Source organism: Euprymna scolopes, chromosome 32 (assembly GCF_053919585.1).
Source record: "Euprymna scolopes isolate OS-2025 chromosome 32, ASM5391958v1, whole genome shotgun sequence".
Lineage (NCBI taxonomy): Eukaryota > Metazoa > Mollusca > Cephalopoda > Sepiida > Sepiolidae > Euprymna > Euprymna scolopes.
The window spans coordinates 60,867,299-60,885,785 of NC_136513.1; the positions used below are offsets into that span (position 1 = coordinate 60,867,299).

The following is an 18,487-nucleotide window of genomic DNA, read 5'->3' on the forward strand; positions in this document are numbered from 1 at the left end:
AATAATATACAAAAGTAATAAAAAGACAATAATATACAAAAGTAATAAAAAGCTAATAATATACAAAAGTAATAAAAAGACAATAATATACAAAAGTAATAAAAAGCTAATAATATACAAAAGTAATAAAAAGACAATAATATACAAAAGTAATAAAAAGACAATAATATACAAAAGTAATAAAAAGACAATAATATACAAAAGTAATAAAAAGCTAATAATATACAAAAGTAATAAAAAGCTAATACTATACAAAAGTAATAAAAAGCTAATAATATACAAAAGTAATAAAAAGCTAATAATATACAAAAGTACCAAAAAGCTAATAATATACAAAAGTAATAAAAAGACAATAATATACAAAAGTAATAAAAAGACAATAATATACAAAAGTAATAAAAAGACAATAATATACAAAAGTAATAAAAAGCTAATAATATACAAAAGTAATAAAAAGACAATAGTATACAAAAGTAATAAAAAGCTAATAATATACAAAAGTAATAAAAAGACAATAATATACAAAAGTAATAAAAAGCTAATAATATACAAAAGTAATAAAAAGACAATAATATACAAAAGTAATAAAAAGCTAATAATATACAAAAGTAATAAAAAGACAATAATATACAAAAGTAATAAAAAGACAATAATATACAAAAGTAATAAAAAGCTAATAATATACAAAAGTAATAAAAAGACAATAGTATACAAAAGTAATAAAAAGACAATAATATACAAAAGTAATAAAAAGACAATAATATACAAAAGTAATAAAAAGCTAATAATATACAAAAGTAATAAAAAGACAATAATATACAAAAGTAATAAAAAGCTAATAATATACAAAAGTAATAAAAAGCTAATAATATACAAAAGTAATAAAAAGCTAATAATATACAAAAGTAATAAAAAGCTAATAATATACAAAAGTACCAAAAAGCTAATATTATACAAAAGTAATAAAAAGACAATAATATACAAAAGTAATAAAAAGACAATAATATACAAAAGTAATAAAAAGACAATAATATACAAAAGTAATAAAAAGCTAATAATATACAAAAGTAATAAAAAGACAATAGTATACAAAAGTAATAAAAAGCTAATAATATACAAAAGTAATAAAAAGCTAATAATATACAAAAGTAATAAAAAGACAATAATATATAAAAATAATAAAATAATTGCTTTTAAATAATAAAATGCTCATAGAAACATAAAAGTAAAAAAGCTAATCCAAATAAAAAGTAGCAAACAGCGATCCAAAACACAAAAGTAATACAAAGTTAATCAAAATACAAAAGAATAAAACGCATGACAAAATACAAAAGAATAAAACGCATTACAAAATACAAAAGAATAAAACGCATTACAAAATACAAACGAAATAAAAAATATAATACAAATGATAAAAGTAAAAAACGCAAATAAATAACAAAGTAATAAAAAGCTAATAAAATAGAAAAGTAATAAAAAGCTAATAACATACAAAAGTATTAAGAAGATAATAAAATACAATAGTGATAAAACTTAATAAAAAGGAAAAAGAAAAAATACCTATAACAGCGCAAAAGTAATAAAAATTTTAAAAAATACAAAATTAATAGAAAACTATTTAAAAACGTGGTAGAAAGATAATAAAAATACAAAAGCAATAGGAAGCTAATAAAAATACGAGAGTAATATTTTTATTCGCTAAAATAAACTGCTAATAAAATACATCTCATAAAAAAACTAATAAAATACAAAAATGATAAACAGCATATAAAATTCAACAGTAATAAAAAAGCTTATATAAATACACAAGTTAAAACAAAACTTTTAGAAATACAAACGTAATAAAACGCTAATAAAACCCAAATGTAATAAAAAGCTTATAAAAAATAAAAAAGTAATAAAAAGCTATTCAAAATACAATAGTAACAATACACTAAAAAAACACCATAGCAATAAAAAGCTTACGAAAAATAGAAAGTAATACGAATCTAATAAAAATAAAAAGAAATAAAGCTAATAAAAAACAAAAGACACTAACAACTATTTAATATACAAAAATATATATAAATACACATATAAAAAGCTTATAAAAATACAAAAGTAATAAAAACCAATAAAAATACAAAAGTAATAAAGAGCTAATAACAATACAAAAGACCTAAAAGTTATTTAATTTACAAAAATATATATAAATAAAAATATAAAAACCTATTTAAAATACAACACTAATAAAAATACAAAAGTAATAAAATAACTCACAAAACACAAAAGTAATAAAAAGCTAATAAAAAAAGTAATAAAAAGCTAATAAAAATACAACAGTATTAAAAGGTACTGAAAATAAAAAGAAATAAAAAGCTAATGAAAATAACATGTAATAAAAACAAATAAAAATACAAAAGTAATAAACAACTAATAAAATCAAAAGTAATAAAAACTAATAAAAATACAAATGTAATAAAAACTAATAAAAATACAAAAGTAATAAAAACTAATAAAAATAGAAATGTAATAAAAATTAATAAAAATACAAAAGTAAAAACAGCTAATAAAAATACAAAAGTAATAAAAAGCTAATAAAAATACAAAAGTAATAAAAAGCTAATAAAAATACAAAAGTAATAAAAAGCTAATAAAAATACAAATGTAATAAAAAGCTAATAAAAATATAAATATAATACAAAGTTAATAAAAATAAAAAGTAATAAACACAAATAAAAATACAAATGTAATAAAAACTAATAAAAATACAAAAGTAATAAAAAGCTAATAAAATATAACCGTGAGAAAAAGCTAATAAAAACACAAAAGTAATAAAAAGCTAATAAAAATACAAAACACATAAAAAGTTATTTAATATACAAATATATATATAAATAAAAATATAAACACCTATTTAAAATAAAAAAATAATAAAAATACAAAAGTAATAAAAAAAACTAATAAACACACAAAAGTAATAAAAAGCTAATAAAAATAAAAGTAATAAAAAGCAAATAAAAAAACAATAATAAAATGCTAATAAAAATAAAAATAATAAAATGCTAATAAAATAAAATTAATAAAAACTAATAAAAATACCAAAGTAATAAAAACTAACAAAAATACAAAAGTAATAAATACTAATACAAATAAAAAGTAATTAAAAGCTAAAAAATACGAAAGTAATAAAAAGCTAATAAGAATACAAAAGTAATAAAAAGCAAATAAAAATAAAAACAATAAAAAGCTAATAAAAATACAAATTAATAGAAAACTAACAAAAATACAAAAGTAATAAAAACTAACTAAATTACAAAAGTAATAAAAACTAATAAAAATACAAAAGTAATAACAACTAATAAAAAACAAGCGTAGTAAAAAACTAAAATAAATACAAAAGTAATAAAAACTAATAAAAATACAAAAGTAATAAAAACTAATAAAAATACAAAAGTAATAAAAACTAATAAAAATACCAAAGGAATAAAAACAAAAAAAAAATAAAAATGTAATTAAAGCTAATAAAAACAAAAAGGAAAAAAAACTAATAAAAATACAAAAGTAATGAAAACTAATAAAAATACAAAAGTAATAAAAACTAATAAAAATACAAAAGAAATTAAAAGCTATTTTAAAAAAAGTAATAAAAACCTAATAGCAAGTAATGAACTGCTAATAAAAAAGTAATAAAAAGCAAATAAACATACAAAAGTAATGACAAACTAACAAAAATACGACAGTAATAAAAACTAATAAAAATACAAAAGTAATAAAAACTAATAAAAATACAAAAGTAATAAAAACTAATAAAAATACAAAAGTAAGAAAAATCTAAGAAAAATGCAAAATTAATTAAAAACCTAATAAAAATACAAAAGTAAAAAATAATAATAAAAACACAAAATTAATAACTACCAATAAACATACAAAAGTAATAAACAATTAATAAAAACACAAAAGTAATAAAAAACTAATAAAAATAAAAAGTAATTAAAAGCTAATAAAAATACAAAATTTATAAAAACTAATAAAAATACAAAAGTAATAAAAACTAATAAAAATACAAAAATAATACAAAACTAAAAAAATTAAACAGTAATACATACTAATAAAAATACAAAAGTAATAAAAAAACTAATAAAAATAAAAAAGTAATACATACTAATAAAAATACACAAGTAATAAAAACTAATAAAAATACAAAAGTAATACAAATTAATAAAAATACAAAAGTAATAACAACTAATAAAAATAAAAAAGTAACACATACTAATAAAAATACAAATGTAATAAAAACTAATAAAAATACAAAAGTAATAACAACTAATAAAAATACAAAAGTAATAAAACACTAATAAAAATACAAAAGTAATAAAATGCTAATAAAAATACAAAAGTAATAAAAACTAATAAAAATACGAAAGTAATAAAAAACTAATAAAAATAAAAAAGTAATATAATACTAATGAAAATACAAAAGTAATAAAAACTTATAAAAATTCAAAAGTAGTACAAGCTAATAAAAATACAAAAGTAATAAAAACCTTATAAAAATTAAAAATAATAAAAAGCTAATAAAAATAAAAAGTAATAAAATGCTAATAAAAATACAAAAGTAATAAAAACTAATAAAAACACAAAAGTACTAAAAAATAATAAAAATACAAAAGTAACAAAACCTAATAAAAATAAAAAGTAATAAAAACTAATAAAAATACAACAGTAATAAAAAGCTAATAAAATTACAAAATTAATAGAAACCTATTAGAAATAAAAAGTAATAAAAACTAATAAAAATACAAAAGTAAAAAAAACTAATAAAAATACTAAAGAAATACAAAACTAATAAAAATACAAAAGTAATAAAAACAGTAAAATCATAAAAGTAATAAAAACTAATAAAAATACAAAAGTGAAAAGAACTAATAAAAAATACAAAAGTAATAAAAACTAATAAACATACAAAAGTAATAACTAACTAATAAAAATACAAAAGTAATGAAAACCAATAAAATTACAAAATAAATTAAAAGCTATTAAAATAAGAAGTAATAAAAGCCTAATGACAATAAAAAGTAATTAAATGCTAATAAAAATGAAAAGTAATAAAAAGCTAATAAAAATACAAAAGTAATAAAAACTAATAAAAATTTAAAAGTAATACAAGCTAATAAAAATACAAAAGTAAAAAATTAATGAAATAAAAAGTAATAAAAACTAATAAAAATACAAAAGTAATAAAAACCTTATACAAATTAAAAATAATAAAAAGCTAATACAAATAAAAAGGAATAAAATGCTAATAAAAATACAAAAGTAACAAAAACTAATAAAAATACAAAAGTAATAAAAAACTAATAAAAATACAAAAGTAATAAAAACTAATAAAAATACAAAAGTAATAAAAACTAATAAAAATACAAAAGTAATAAAAAAACTAATAAAAATACAAAAGTAATAAAATGCTAATAAAAATACAAAAGTAATAAAAAACTAATAAAAATACAAAAGTAATAACAACTAATATAAATAAAAAAGTAATAAAATACTAATAAAAGTAAAAAAGTAATAAAAACTAATAAAAATACAAAAGTAATAAAAAACTAATAAAAATACAAAAGTAATAAAATGCTAATAAAAATACAAAAATAATAAAAACTAATAAAAATACGAAAGTAATAAAAAAAACTAATAAAAATACAAAAGTAATAAAATGCTAATAAAAATACAAAAGTAATAAAATGCTAATAAAAATACAAAAGTAATAACAACTAATATAAATAAAAAAGTAATAAAATACTAATAAAAATAAAAAAGTAATAAAAACTAATAAAAATACAAAAGTAATAAAAAACTAATAAAAATACAAAAGTAATAAAATGCTAATAAAAATACAAAAATAATAAAAACTAATAAAAATACGAAAGTAATAAAAAAACTAATAAAAATACAAAAGTAATAAAAAAACTAATAAAAATACAAAAGTAATAAAATGCTAATAAAAATACAAAAGTAATAAAATGCTAATAAAAATACAAAAGTAATAAAATGCTAATAAAAATACAAAAATAATAAAAACTAATAAAAATACGAAAGTAATAAAAAACTAATAAAAATACAAAACTAATTAAAACTAATAAAAATACAAAAGTGATCACAAGTCATTAAAAATACAAAAGTAATAAAAAGCTAATAAAAATGCATCTCATAAAAAGCTAATAAAATTACAAACGTAATAAAAACTAATAAAAATACAAAAGTAATAAAAAACTGATAAAAATACAAAAGTTATAAAAAGCTGATAAAAACACAAAATTACAAAAAGCTAATAAAAATACAAAAGTAATAAAAAGCTAATAAAAATACAAAAGTAATAACAAGCCAGTCAAAATGCATTAGTAAAATAACCTAATAAAAGCACAAAAATAACAAAAGGCTAATTAAAATACAAAAGTAATAAAAAGTTAATTAAAATACAAAAGTAATAAAAACTAATAATAATACAAAAGTAATAAAAACTAATAAAAATACAAGAGTGTATAAAAAGGTAATTAAAATACAAAAGTAATAAAAACTAATAAAAATACAAAAGTAATAAAAAGTTAATAAAAATACAAAAGTAATAAAAACTAATAAAAATACAAAAGTTATAAAAACTAATAAAAATACAAAGGTAATAATAAGCTAATACAAATACAAAAATAATACAAAGCTAATAAAAAAAAGTAATAAAAAGCTGATAAAAATACAAATAATAGCTTATAAAAAATACAAAAGTAATAAAAAGTTGATAAAAATACCAAAGTAATTAAAAGTTTATAATAATACAAAAGTAATAACAAGTTGATTAAAATACAAAAGTAATAAAAAGCTAACTTAAAAACGAAAGTAATTAAAACTACTAAAATATACAACAAATACGAAGCTATCAACAGCATTAAAGGATTTATCGTTTTGAAATCACAGAAGTAATAAAAGCAATTAAAATACAAATGTAATAAAAAAGCTAAAAAAAACTAAAGTCACTGAAACAGGGTTATATCCAGCATTGAGGAAGAAAAAACATTAAAATTTATCATTATTATAAGTAGATACTATTTTATTACTTTTGCGTTGTTGATAGCAATAGCTAATTAAAATGCAAAAGTAATAAAAAAAAACTACTGTATTTTATTACTTTTACATTTTTATTAGTTATACATACATCGGTTGATGAGTTTATCAGGAAACCGATTGCTGTGTCATCAATCGATATAATCGTGTTTGATTTTTCAGAAACCACATAATTCAGATGTTTATTAAGTTTGACGTTGGGTTATAGTTAGGGGTTCGTTGATAAAATTAGTGACAGTAATGCAACAAAGCTTGTTATTTGAAATCGATTCATAAAAAAGCGTTAGATTTTTCCTTACGTTGGTACGTAAATAACGAAAACTCTCACACTTTTTTGTAAATTGAAAGAGGAAATGAATTTATCCGTATGTCATATTAATATTAATCAGTAAACTAATATTAATGTCGAGATTTGTTGCTAATAGTCAAATTAGATTCGATTTTGAACTTAGTTTTATTACTGAAAGGAAATTTTATTTCCATATTAAATATATTGCGAGTAAGATAAATTATATCTACAAGCTGAACAATAATAAAAATCTATTGTTTATAATAACATGCACCATTGTTCACCGAATGAGGAAAAGTAATCCAAATATCGATTTTTTTATCCAATACTATTTTTATATATTGTATGTGATACATATGTTATTGATATGTGGATTATGTATGAATATTAATAAAGCTATTTCGATTGTAAGATTCTATATCTTAAATACTAAATGGTATGTCCCTGTTAGCATTTCTCTGTGTTTTTATAGAAAATGCACTTGTTTAATACGAATGTGGGCGTTCTAATAGTAGTCATGTATATAGAGAAAGATTAAGTAAGAAAAGATGTGATGCTTTGAACTTACCATTCCACAAGCAACTTGCTGTGCCATTGACAGTAATCTTGAAGCAGTTAACCGATCTAAACTGTTGACGTATTGCGGCTGAAGTCTCCCGTTATGATTGGCCTAATTAAATGAAAACAAGAAGAAAAATGAAGACTGAGAATTTTGTGTAAGAAATAATCATGTCTAACAAAAACAATGTATAAATTTTTATTGGCCATAAACGTTCATGTGATATTCAGTAACGGCTACACTTTGACGTCACATATTTTCCACCATGGGTTCTTTTCGCTGTTAAGGTCTCGATTGATATTTAATCTTGGGCAGGGATTAATCGTACGCCAAAATTGTTGAAATGCCGAAGGGACTACTCAGACTTTTTTTTTGTATGACTAAAGTGCTCTTTCTTTAAGGAGGCTGACTATTCATCCCACCTTCCAACCTCGGTCCACATATTTTCGTGGTGAAGTAAAGGTAGAAAGCCACAAATTGAGGTTCTGATCGCGACAATAAGTTCGACAGCAATTGGACCGTTTCGGTGGCTTCTTAGCTGTCAGAGTGAGGCAAATATTCTGGGTAACCAAGAAGGTTTATCCTCCAAAGTCTCGCATTCCGGTTTTCGGTAAGAAAAAGTTTATCGATTGATGTCGGAGAAAGCTGACGCGGCTAGACTTATGACTAGAGTGCTCCTCCTTTAGGAGAGGTGACTTATTCCTCCCACCGTGCGACCGTGTATCACATTCTTTCGCCGTGGGAGAAAGGAGAATAGAGAGCCACGAATGAGCTAGTGAGTGAGGAGGAACACTTTCGTCATCCAGGTTATTTATGTACTACGTTATTTATGTATTACAATATTTATGTATTACAATATTTATGTATTACGTTATTTATGTACTACGTTATTTATGTACTACGTTATTTATGTATTACAATATTTATGTATTACGTTATTTATGTACTACGTTATTTATGTATTACAATATTTATGTATTACGTTATTTATGTATTACGTTATTTATGTACTACATTATTTATGTATTACATTATTTATGTACTACGTTATTTATGTATTACATTATTTATGTATTACGTTATTTATGTATTACGTTATTTATGTACTACATTATTTATGTATTACATTATTTATGTACTACGTTATTTATGTATTACATTATTTATGTATTACGTTATTTATGTATTACGTTATTTATGTATTATGTTATTTATGTAGTACTTTATTTATGTATTACATTATTTATGTATTACGTTATTTATGTATTACGTTATTTATGTATTACGTTATTTATGTACTACATTATTATCTACTACGTTATTTATGTATTACGTTATTTATGTATTACGTTATTTATGTATTACGTTATGTATGTATTACGTTATGTATGTATTACGTTATTTATGTACTACATTATTTATGTACTACATTATTATCTACCACGTTATTTATGTATTACGTTATTTATGTATTACGTTATTTATGTATTACGTTATGTATGTATTACGTTATTTATGTACTACATTATTTATGTATTACGTTATTTATGTATTACGTTATTTATGTATTACGTTATTTATGCATTATGTTATTTATGTACTACATTATTTATGTGCTACATTATTTATGTATTACGTTATTTATGTATTACGTTATTTATGTACTACGTTATTTATTTATTACAATATTTATGTATTACGTTATTTATGTACTACGTTATTTATGTATTACATTATTTATGTATTACGTTATTTATGTACTACATTATTTATGTACTACATTATTTATGTATTACGTTATTTATGTATTACGTTATTTATGTACTACATTATTTATGTACTACGTTATTTATGTATTACGTTATTTATGTACTACATTATTTATGTACTACATTATTTATGTATTACGTTATTTATGTATTATGTTATTTATGTATTACGTTATTTATGTACTACGTTATTTATGTGTTACGTTATTTATGTACTGCATTATTTATGTATTACGTTATTCATGTACTATGTTATTTATGTATTACGTTATTTATGAATTATGTTATTTATGTACTACATTATTTATGTACTACGTTATTTATGTATTACGTTATTTATGTATTATGTTATTTATGTACTACATTATTTATGTACTACATTATTTATGTATTACGTTATTTATGTATTATGTTATTTATGTACTACATTATTTATGTACTACGTTATTTATGAATACGTTATTTATGTACTGCATTATTTATGTATTACGTTATTCATGTACTACGTTATTTATGTATTACATTATTTATGTATTATGTTATTTATGTACTACATTATTTATGTTCTACGTTATTTATGTATTACGTTATTTATGTATTATGTTATTTATGTACTACATTATTCATGTACTACGTTATTTATGTATTACGTTATTTATGTATTATGTTATTTATGTACTACATTATTTATGTACTACATTATTTATGTATTACGTTATTTATGTATTATGTTATTTATGTACTACATTATTTATGTATTACATTATTTATGTACTACGTTATTTATGTATTACGTTATTTATGTATTACGTTATTTATGTACTACGTTTTACCAAGAACGTTCGACTTGATATCGGCGTCCGTGTTATTCTTTCATTAACCATTCACCATAACAGACTGTAGTAAGTAGATCTTCTACTTGCAACCCTTGAACAATCAACCGCCATGTGTTTCATTGACTTCATGATTGTCCTCCATACGTTTGATTGGCCTGTCTATGATCGATAATGCGATTATACGCAAATTGCTGTGATCGAAACGGAATATCTCTTCTCAAGTGTTGTCTGAAGTCGAATCTTTCATCAATACCTCGACATTTGTTTTCGCTCGAATACGGAGCTACCTGTGGTAGAGAAATCATGTCGGCTATCAAAGTGTTTATTTATCAGACGATTGTCGGTGCCCATCTCAATTCTGAAACTTGGCCGACCACAGAATTTCTAAGTATTTAACAACAGTGTAACTGAAGTATGAGATACGCTTATCAATTCGCGAACTTGTGGTTTAGTAAAAAAACGTTAAGAGCGAGATAAAGGAAGACTTGATAAAAAAAAATTTTGACGCATTTCTTTCTATTTCACCGTATTCTGGCGATGTTTAGATGGTGAAATAAAAGAATAAAACTCTTGAATGTAAAATCGTGAGGATTAATAATCAAAAATAAAAAAATTCAGATTATAGCGCTAAGAAGATCATTTCATCGCAAGGGATAAAAAGATAAAAATTAGCCATTAGACGATCAGCCACCCTTATAAGCAAAAGAACAGTTTAACAGAACCCCGCTATTGAATACAACCAGGTCTACTACTACTACTACTACTACTACTACTACAACTACTACTCCATAATCGCTATCATCCAGTCACACTGCGTGGATTGCAGCTTATGCTGTGGCAGATATGGTAATATAAATGCTGTTTTGTTCGCCTTCTGCTAGCAGTTTTTTGTATAGAATTTTTGGCATCTGCGTGTACGTTGATTACTTTAGCAATGGTTCCTGTACAATTATGATAAGTGCTCTAACTTCTTTTCGCCATTATCGATAATACTGTCTTAACTTTACTCACATTGCTTATCTCTTGTCGCTGTTGCCTTAGATAAGAGAGCAGATCGCCGAAAGGAACGTGTTCGACAATTAAACAAATTCGCCTTTTGCCCATACAACAACCTAGCATGCTGACAATGTTTTCATGGAAACCAATTTTCTTCATCACTTGAATTTCACCAATGAAATCCGTCTTGAAAACATCGCTTGTAGATTCTAAAATAAAACAATAAAAAAATTTAAAATTTAAATAATCAAAAAAAATAATTTGTGATTGATTTGTAAAAATGGATAACTATCACATTTAATAATTGATTTTTATCAGAGTTTTACTTACTATACCACAATTACAATGTGCGTATATGCACGAGAATAGCGACATCTCTGTCTGGCAGCTGTAACTCTAGTAAAAAAAAAATTCGATTTGAGAAGAATGATCGCCTTGTTAGAAATCAAATTTTGGCTCATTATCTTCAAACGATTAGAATAAGAGGGCATAATATCAATTGTTTGAATTTTCATGAACAGTGTTTAAATAGAAACATGTATTTAACAAGTGAGCTTCTACGTGAATTTATAGTTTTAAGAAGGTAATAGTCAGACGGACATAAAAATATATATCTATATCAATCTCTACACACACACATGCAAATACATTATATATATATATACTAGCAAAAATACCCGTCGTTGACTGGGTTCAAAAACAGCCTACAGAAAATGGGCTCTGTTTATGAAAGTATGATAGGTTATGAAAAGGAAGGGTTGTAAATTTGGGTTGAATTTGGGGGTTTCAAAACCAAGCAAAATATGATGAAAGTAAAAATAAAATAGATAAACCTCATAATTTATTATACCATGCCTGTTCACACTGAAACAATATTCTGTGGATCTATATTCAAAAAACCTTGTTAAACTTTGTGACATATTTCCATTCTATGGAGGTCAGGTGCGAAGGAACACCCCATAATTTTATTATACCATATTTCTTCAAACTGAAACATAATTATCAAAGTATACTTACGCAGATAGATATGAAAAGTCTTTATTAAAGTTTGTGCCAATTTCCATTCTATGGAGGCCAGGCGCGAACACAGACCCCACAATGTTATTATACCATCCCTATTTAAGTTAAAACATACTTATCAAAGTATTCTTATGTACGTCTATATCAAAAACACTTGTAAACGTTTTTTTTTTGTTTTTTTTAATTTTTTATTTTCATACTTTGTGGACCAGGCGCGAACGCAGACCTCACAATTTTAATGAACCACCGTTCTTCCAGATCAAACATACCCATTCCTGTGTCTCGATACATCCTCTATCATTATATGTAATCAGTTTTTTTTTAAATAGTCAACCATATAGGAACCTATTCGTGACCAGACACACACACACACACACACACACACACACATATATATATATATATATATATATATATATATATATATATATATATATCATGATTCTTCGGGAGTACATAATTTAAATATCGCAATATGAAAGGAAGACTATGATAAACCATGATTAAATGCGTTTTAAAATAAAGAAAAGGGGGTGAAGAAGAAAAGAAAAAGAAAAGGGGGGAGTCAGCTGACCTTTTTAGCTCTCGCTTTCTCAAAGCTGTATCGAGGGATTTTTTAAAAAGGGTGGGGGTTGAAAATATGTACAATTTAAAACAAAATTACGCTGTGTTCCGTTATGTGTGTGTGGGGGGGGATGAAAAAAATGGGGGAAAGCGATTAAAATAAAGCAACTTTATATTATTCAAAGATCCTAGAAACTAATCATGCTCAAACCCAGGAGGCTTCCCTCTGTTTCAACCGAACGTGAACAGTCTCCAATATCTTTAAATGGAATAATGAATGCGCATGACTCAGGATTGAAAAAGAATTCGTGCTAAAGTTCGCTGCACATGGCGGCTTTTTAGTGAGATGGTCAGTAATTGAAGACCCGTATGTGTTAACAAATATGCTGCTTGGTATGTCCCATTTCTGATTTTGATGGATACGTGGACTCTTCCATTCAATCTCTATCCACATAGTTTGCACTGCAACTACACTCAAAATTGTAAATTACATTATTATTATGATGGGGTAGAACATTTTTTGAGTGGATGGCATTAACTTTCTTGTAGAGAACACAAAATGCGCATTTGAAGCAAAATAACATTTTTGCACTATTGGGCTGATTTGCTTGACGAATTTCTCACTGACTGTCCCCAATCACGGTAAACGTACATATATTGGACATCTATTAACTGTTTGAATTTTAGTTACAGAGAACTCAGCTATTTTCTTTGCATAACTCACCTAATCACATCCAGAGAGTACCTAGCAATTATTTTAAATTCTTTATCCCATTTTGATTTGGAGCAAATTATAAGGGCACGATGTGTTAGGGTTCAAATTAGATAGATCTTACGTTTTCAGGGGCAAAATGAATCCCAGCGCCTGTAAATGTAGGTTTGTGGTATATTGATGTAAAGTAACAAGATGGTGTTTTTATTACCAATACATCAAGGAAAGCTATGGACGAGTTACACTCCTTCATAAGTATACTGTAATGCGAGATGCATCCTATTAAGAAGGGAGAAAAAATATTTGCCTCTGTTTCATTATTGAAGAGGCAAAATGTGTCATTCACATAGCGAAAATAGACTCAGGGTTTGTTTCATGGATCCAAAGAGTAATTGCTCTTTATGGAAACACACGAAAATATTCGCCATTATCAGCCCCCAGGACTAAGCATATGGACATACCTATTTGCCGATACATTATATCATTAAAACTGAATTCAACAGATGTAGTAGCAAATTTGATCAGTTCAACAAATATGATTTTAGAAAAGGGAGGAGGTGATATCTGGCTACGATATAAAAAATCTATAAGATATATATAGTCTCTAAAATCATAAGCACACATAAATTTATTAACAACCTTAGACTTTTGAATATAGCCTGCAAAATAAAATGTCTCTTAAGGCAGTATTTACTGTAATATTTTTTGTTGTTTTTTTTACATAGGCATCACCTTATCAAGGCCAAGAGGTCACTCGAGGATAAGGATTAAAGAGTGTACAGTAGAAATTGGACAATATAGTAATCGTTAGTAATGAAAATTCGGTAAATTTTTTAAGTGGAACGGCTCATCAAGAACTTGTTTACGTTAGACTTGAAGACAACCATATTGTAGTCAGCTGGAAAGCAGGAAAACGGAAGACACTTCCACAGGCATGCAGTTCTAAGAACGAAGCTTTGTTCATGGAATCTACGTTTAGCTTTAGGCACAGATAAAGAGTGAGATGAATTATTGATAGTGTTTTCAGCTAGACGAGTGTTTCTTGTGAAAGTTTGGCGAGGCCATATACTGAAGCTCAGTCGAACACTTTCCATGAAAATAACGATACAGCAGGGACAAACTCGCAACATCTCTTCTGTGAGATAGAGGTTGCAGGAAAGAGAAAAGGACATCTCCTACGTGGCTACGAAGTCTATTTTGAACTCTATCAAGGCAGGACAAGTCCTTTCTAGCAGCTCCTGCCCAGATGTGGCAACAGTATTTCATCCCTGGATGTACCTGGCTCTTACATAGATAGAGAATTGCATCAGCAGTGAGATATCTACTGGATCGATAGAAAGATCCCACCATTTTTCCAGCGGCCTTGGCAACAGATTTGATGTACGTGTTCCATTTAAGATCAGGAGTAACGGTCAAGCCCAGAAGCTTGTTAAAAGTTTAGGCCTCCTGAAGACGAGAGCCATTCATTTCCATTGATGCCAGATATGGATCAAAATGTTGATGATGTAAAGAGAGAAGCTTGGTTTTAGATGCATTAAAAGTAACCAGCCACTCCTTTCCTCATTGTACCACGTGCTGAAGATCAGAGGAGAGAGAATTGGAGAGAACTTAGTCGTTTATTGTCTTAGATGTGCTACCATAGATAGTAGTGTCATCAGCATAAATGTCTACAAATGATGTAAAGATGTGATTTGGAAGATCATTAATGTAGATCAGGAAAAGACTTGGGCCCAAGATGGACTCATGAGGGACTCCAGCATTAATACTGTGAGCTTCTGATTTTTGCCCATCAACTACTACTTTTATGAATCTATCAGAAAGAAATGATTTAATAATTGAGAAGACATTTCCAGCAATACCATAGCTAGAGATCTTGTGAAGTAAACCTTTATGCCATACCCTATCAAAGGCCTTTGATATGTCAACAGCAATTGCCCTAGAAAGGTTGCCTCCGTCGAGAGATTCGGTAATCCTATGAGATATAGCTGTAAGCACATCTGCTGTAGATCTAGCAGAACGGAAACCATATTGTGTGTCACTAGGAAGGTTATTTTTGCTGAGATGGTTAATTACTTCTGTATTTAACACAGATTCCAGCAACTTACTCATGACGCACAGGAGACTTATTGGCCTGTACTGAGAGGGGGATGAGCGATCATCTGAATTCTTATATACAGGTCTTACTGATGAGATTTTCCAGGGTGATGGGAAGCAATTCTCCTTAAGACAACGTTTAAACAGTTTTGTAAGTATGGGCGCAAGTTCTGGTTGAAGTCTTTTGAGTACTATAATTGAAATGCCGTCAGGGCCGGTTGCTTTACTGGAATCAAGGTTTTTAATTAGCTTGGCAACATCACGTACAGATATATGTATATCACATAGCGTGTTTTCTGATACAGGAGGAAATATTGGAGGTTGGTGACCTTGGTCGCAAAGGGTAGAATTAGCTGCAAAGTTCTTGGCAAAGAGTTTGGCTTTGTCTGATCCTGACGAGATTACCTCAGGTCCATTAATGATAGTTGGGATAGAGCACACGCTTCTGTTCAGTTAATACAAGTTGTAAAATATTTTAGATCCTACCATAGATAAAATGAACCTTAAAGGGATACCTATTTTGTGAATTTTAGGTAAACCATATAACTTAAGACGGGTCGATCCTGAGGGTCTAATCTCATTAGCTATGCTAGACGGAAGTACACCACTTTTAACCCACTTAAATAATTTATTTTGGAATTTGGCTTCTAAAGAGATTGAACGATCATGAGTTGCGACTGGGTCCAATTTTATAAATTTCTCCATGTCATTCAGTATGATAGACAGTTTGATGATTTAGTATTACAACTCTTGAACCTTTATCGGATCTAGTAATGACTAACGATTTATTTTCTCGTGGAATTTTAATAACTGCATAATGCTCTTTGTGCCATTTAAACTCTGAATGGGATATTGGCGTACTGGCATAGCTATGGGCAAGGTCATGTAATCTTGCTTTTAAATCCCTTACTTTAATTTCAGAGACTCGTGAAAGTCTCTCTGCTTGGGCATTGAGAATTTCAAATTCGGAAAATTCCTCTTCTTGTTTAACATTGAGCAATGTAATACTAAAGTCTAAACCATGATCAAGTATTAATTGTCCAGAAGGAGACAAATCATGGGAAGATGGGTTTAAGACGTTCTTGCCAATATTGGAGTCGGTGGTACACACAAATTTTTTTTATATTAAATGTTACAATTTACTGCTACTGTTTAATTTTATCGTGCTTTAATAAAATTTAGTTCGCAAAGTATATTACAATTTTACAAGAACGTAGTCATAAAAAACAGTAAATGCTTTTTTATCGGCATTTTACGAATTTTATTTGTATTTTTTATTTCAAATTGGAATCATTTTCACACAAAAACAAAACAAATGTTTACGATTTAATGTATTTTATATTTTCTGTAATTGACAGTTTAAAGACGACAAAATTACACAAATCAGCTTGCCCAGTTGATGAAACACAATATAAATAGAAGTTTTTGTAATTTTATACAATATAAACGTTTTTATTTTTAATTTTAAACAATTTAAACAGACTTTTTAAACAAATATTGTTCACGGATGCTTTTGATTATACAGGCAAAAGACATTACAGCTTTCGCGTCCCAAATTTTTAAACGGATTATTTCTGTTGTATTTTAATTGAAAGCCGAATCGTTTTCAAACAAAAAACAAAACAAATGCTTTTCTAATGTGAAAAAGAACTACTTGATCAATTTACAAGAATTTTTAAACAAATTTTTGGTAATTTTTACGACCTAATCCAGCGTAGTTTACCCCCTAAAAACAAATTAAAATCTACATTTTGGAGCTAATACGTTTCCATGGTAGTTTAATATCAAATAAAGATTTTTCTTTAATAATAAAAATTTAACATTTTAGAGTAGGGGATCACGTTCCTATATATATTAACATAAAATGAGCACCCACTTAGCCACGTAAATGAGACATGTAATCGTTAGAATTTTTTTTCAAGTTTGTTTACGGAAGGGGCAAAAGAGAGAACGGGGCGGGGTGGGTTATACGTTTCAAACATTTTTAAAATGTGTAGAAACACTTCAAAACGTGTGGGAGAATGTTTTTCTTAAGATTTTGGTACTTGTACAGAATTTGACCCAGACGTAACTAACCCTAACCCGTTTGGCTTTGCTCGGAATATGACGTCAAACACCGGTTTTCGTCAAGGATTATCAAAGCGTAACAACGCTACTCCAGGAAAATACTGAATAAAACATGTAAACAAAAATAAAAATATAACGAAAATATAAAAAACGACTTACCATAACAATTTCTGTTTTATTCTTGTAACGATTTTTTAAGTAAAAAAATAAGTTGTATTATTTTTCCAACAAATTCTTTTTTTTTTTGTCAAACAAAATTGAATAAATTAATACGAAAATTATTTTTTTTTTGTTTTTCATATGTTTTTAACAAAGGTTTTAAAAAAGCACTGTATGTTTTTTTAGGATTTTTTTATTTCCTATTTTTTTAAAGTTTACTTTACCTTAGGTAAAGTAAACTTTTAAAAAATGTTTTTCTTTCCAGGAGAATTTTTGTGGAGCAGGGCCACCGATTTTTAAAAATTAAACCAAAAGAATACAGCCCTT

General features: G+C 25.5%; 1 protein-coding gene across 4 annotated transcripts in view; it reads right to left on the reverse strand.

The window, feature by feature from the left end:
- LOC145256383 (uncharacterized) overlaps positions 1–18,487 on the reverse strand; it is a 1,175,042-nt gene that overhangs the window by 407,604 nt on the left and 748,951 nt on the right. For all 4 annotated transcript variants that reach the window (XM_080115220.1, XM_080115219.1, XM_080115221.1 and 1 more), the window contains 2 exons: positions 11,560–11,753; positions 7,953–8,054 (listed from right to left, as the gene is read on the reverse strand). In XM_080115220.1, the coding sequence (XP_079971346.1) occupies positions 7,953–8,054; positions 11,560–11,753 (296 nt within the window). The remainder of the gene's footprint in view (positions 1–7,952; positions 8,055–11,559; positions 11,754–18,487) is intronic.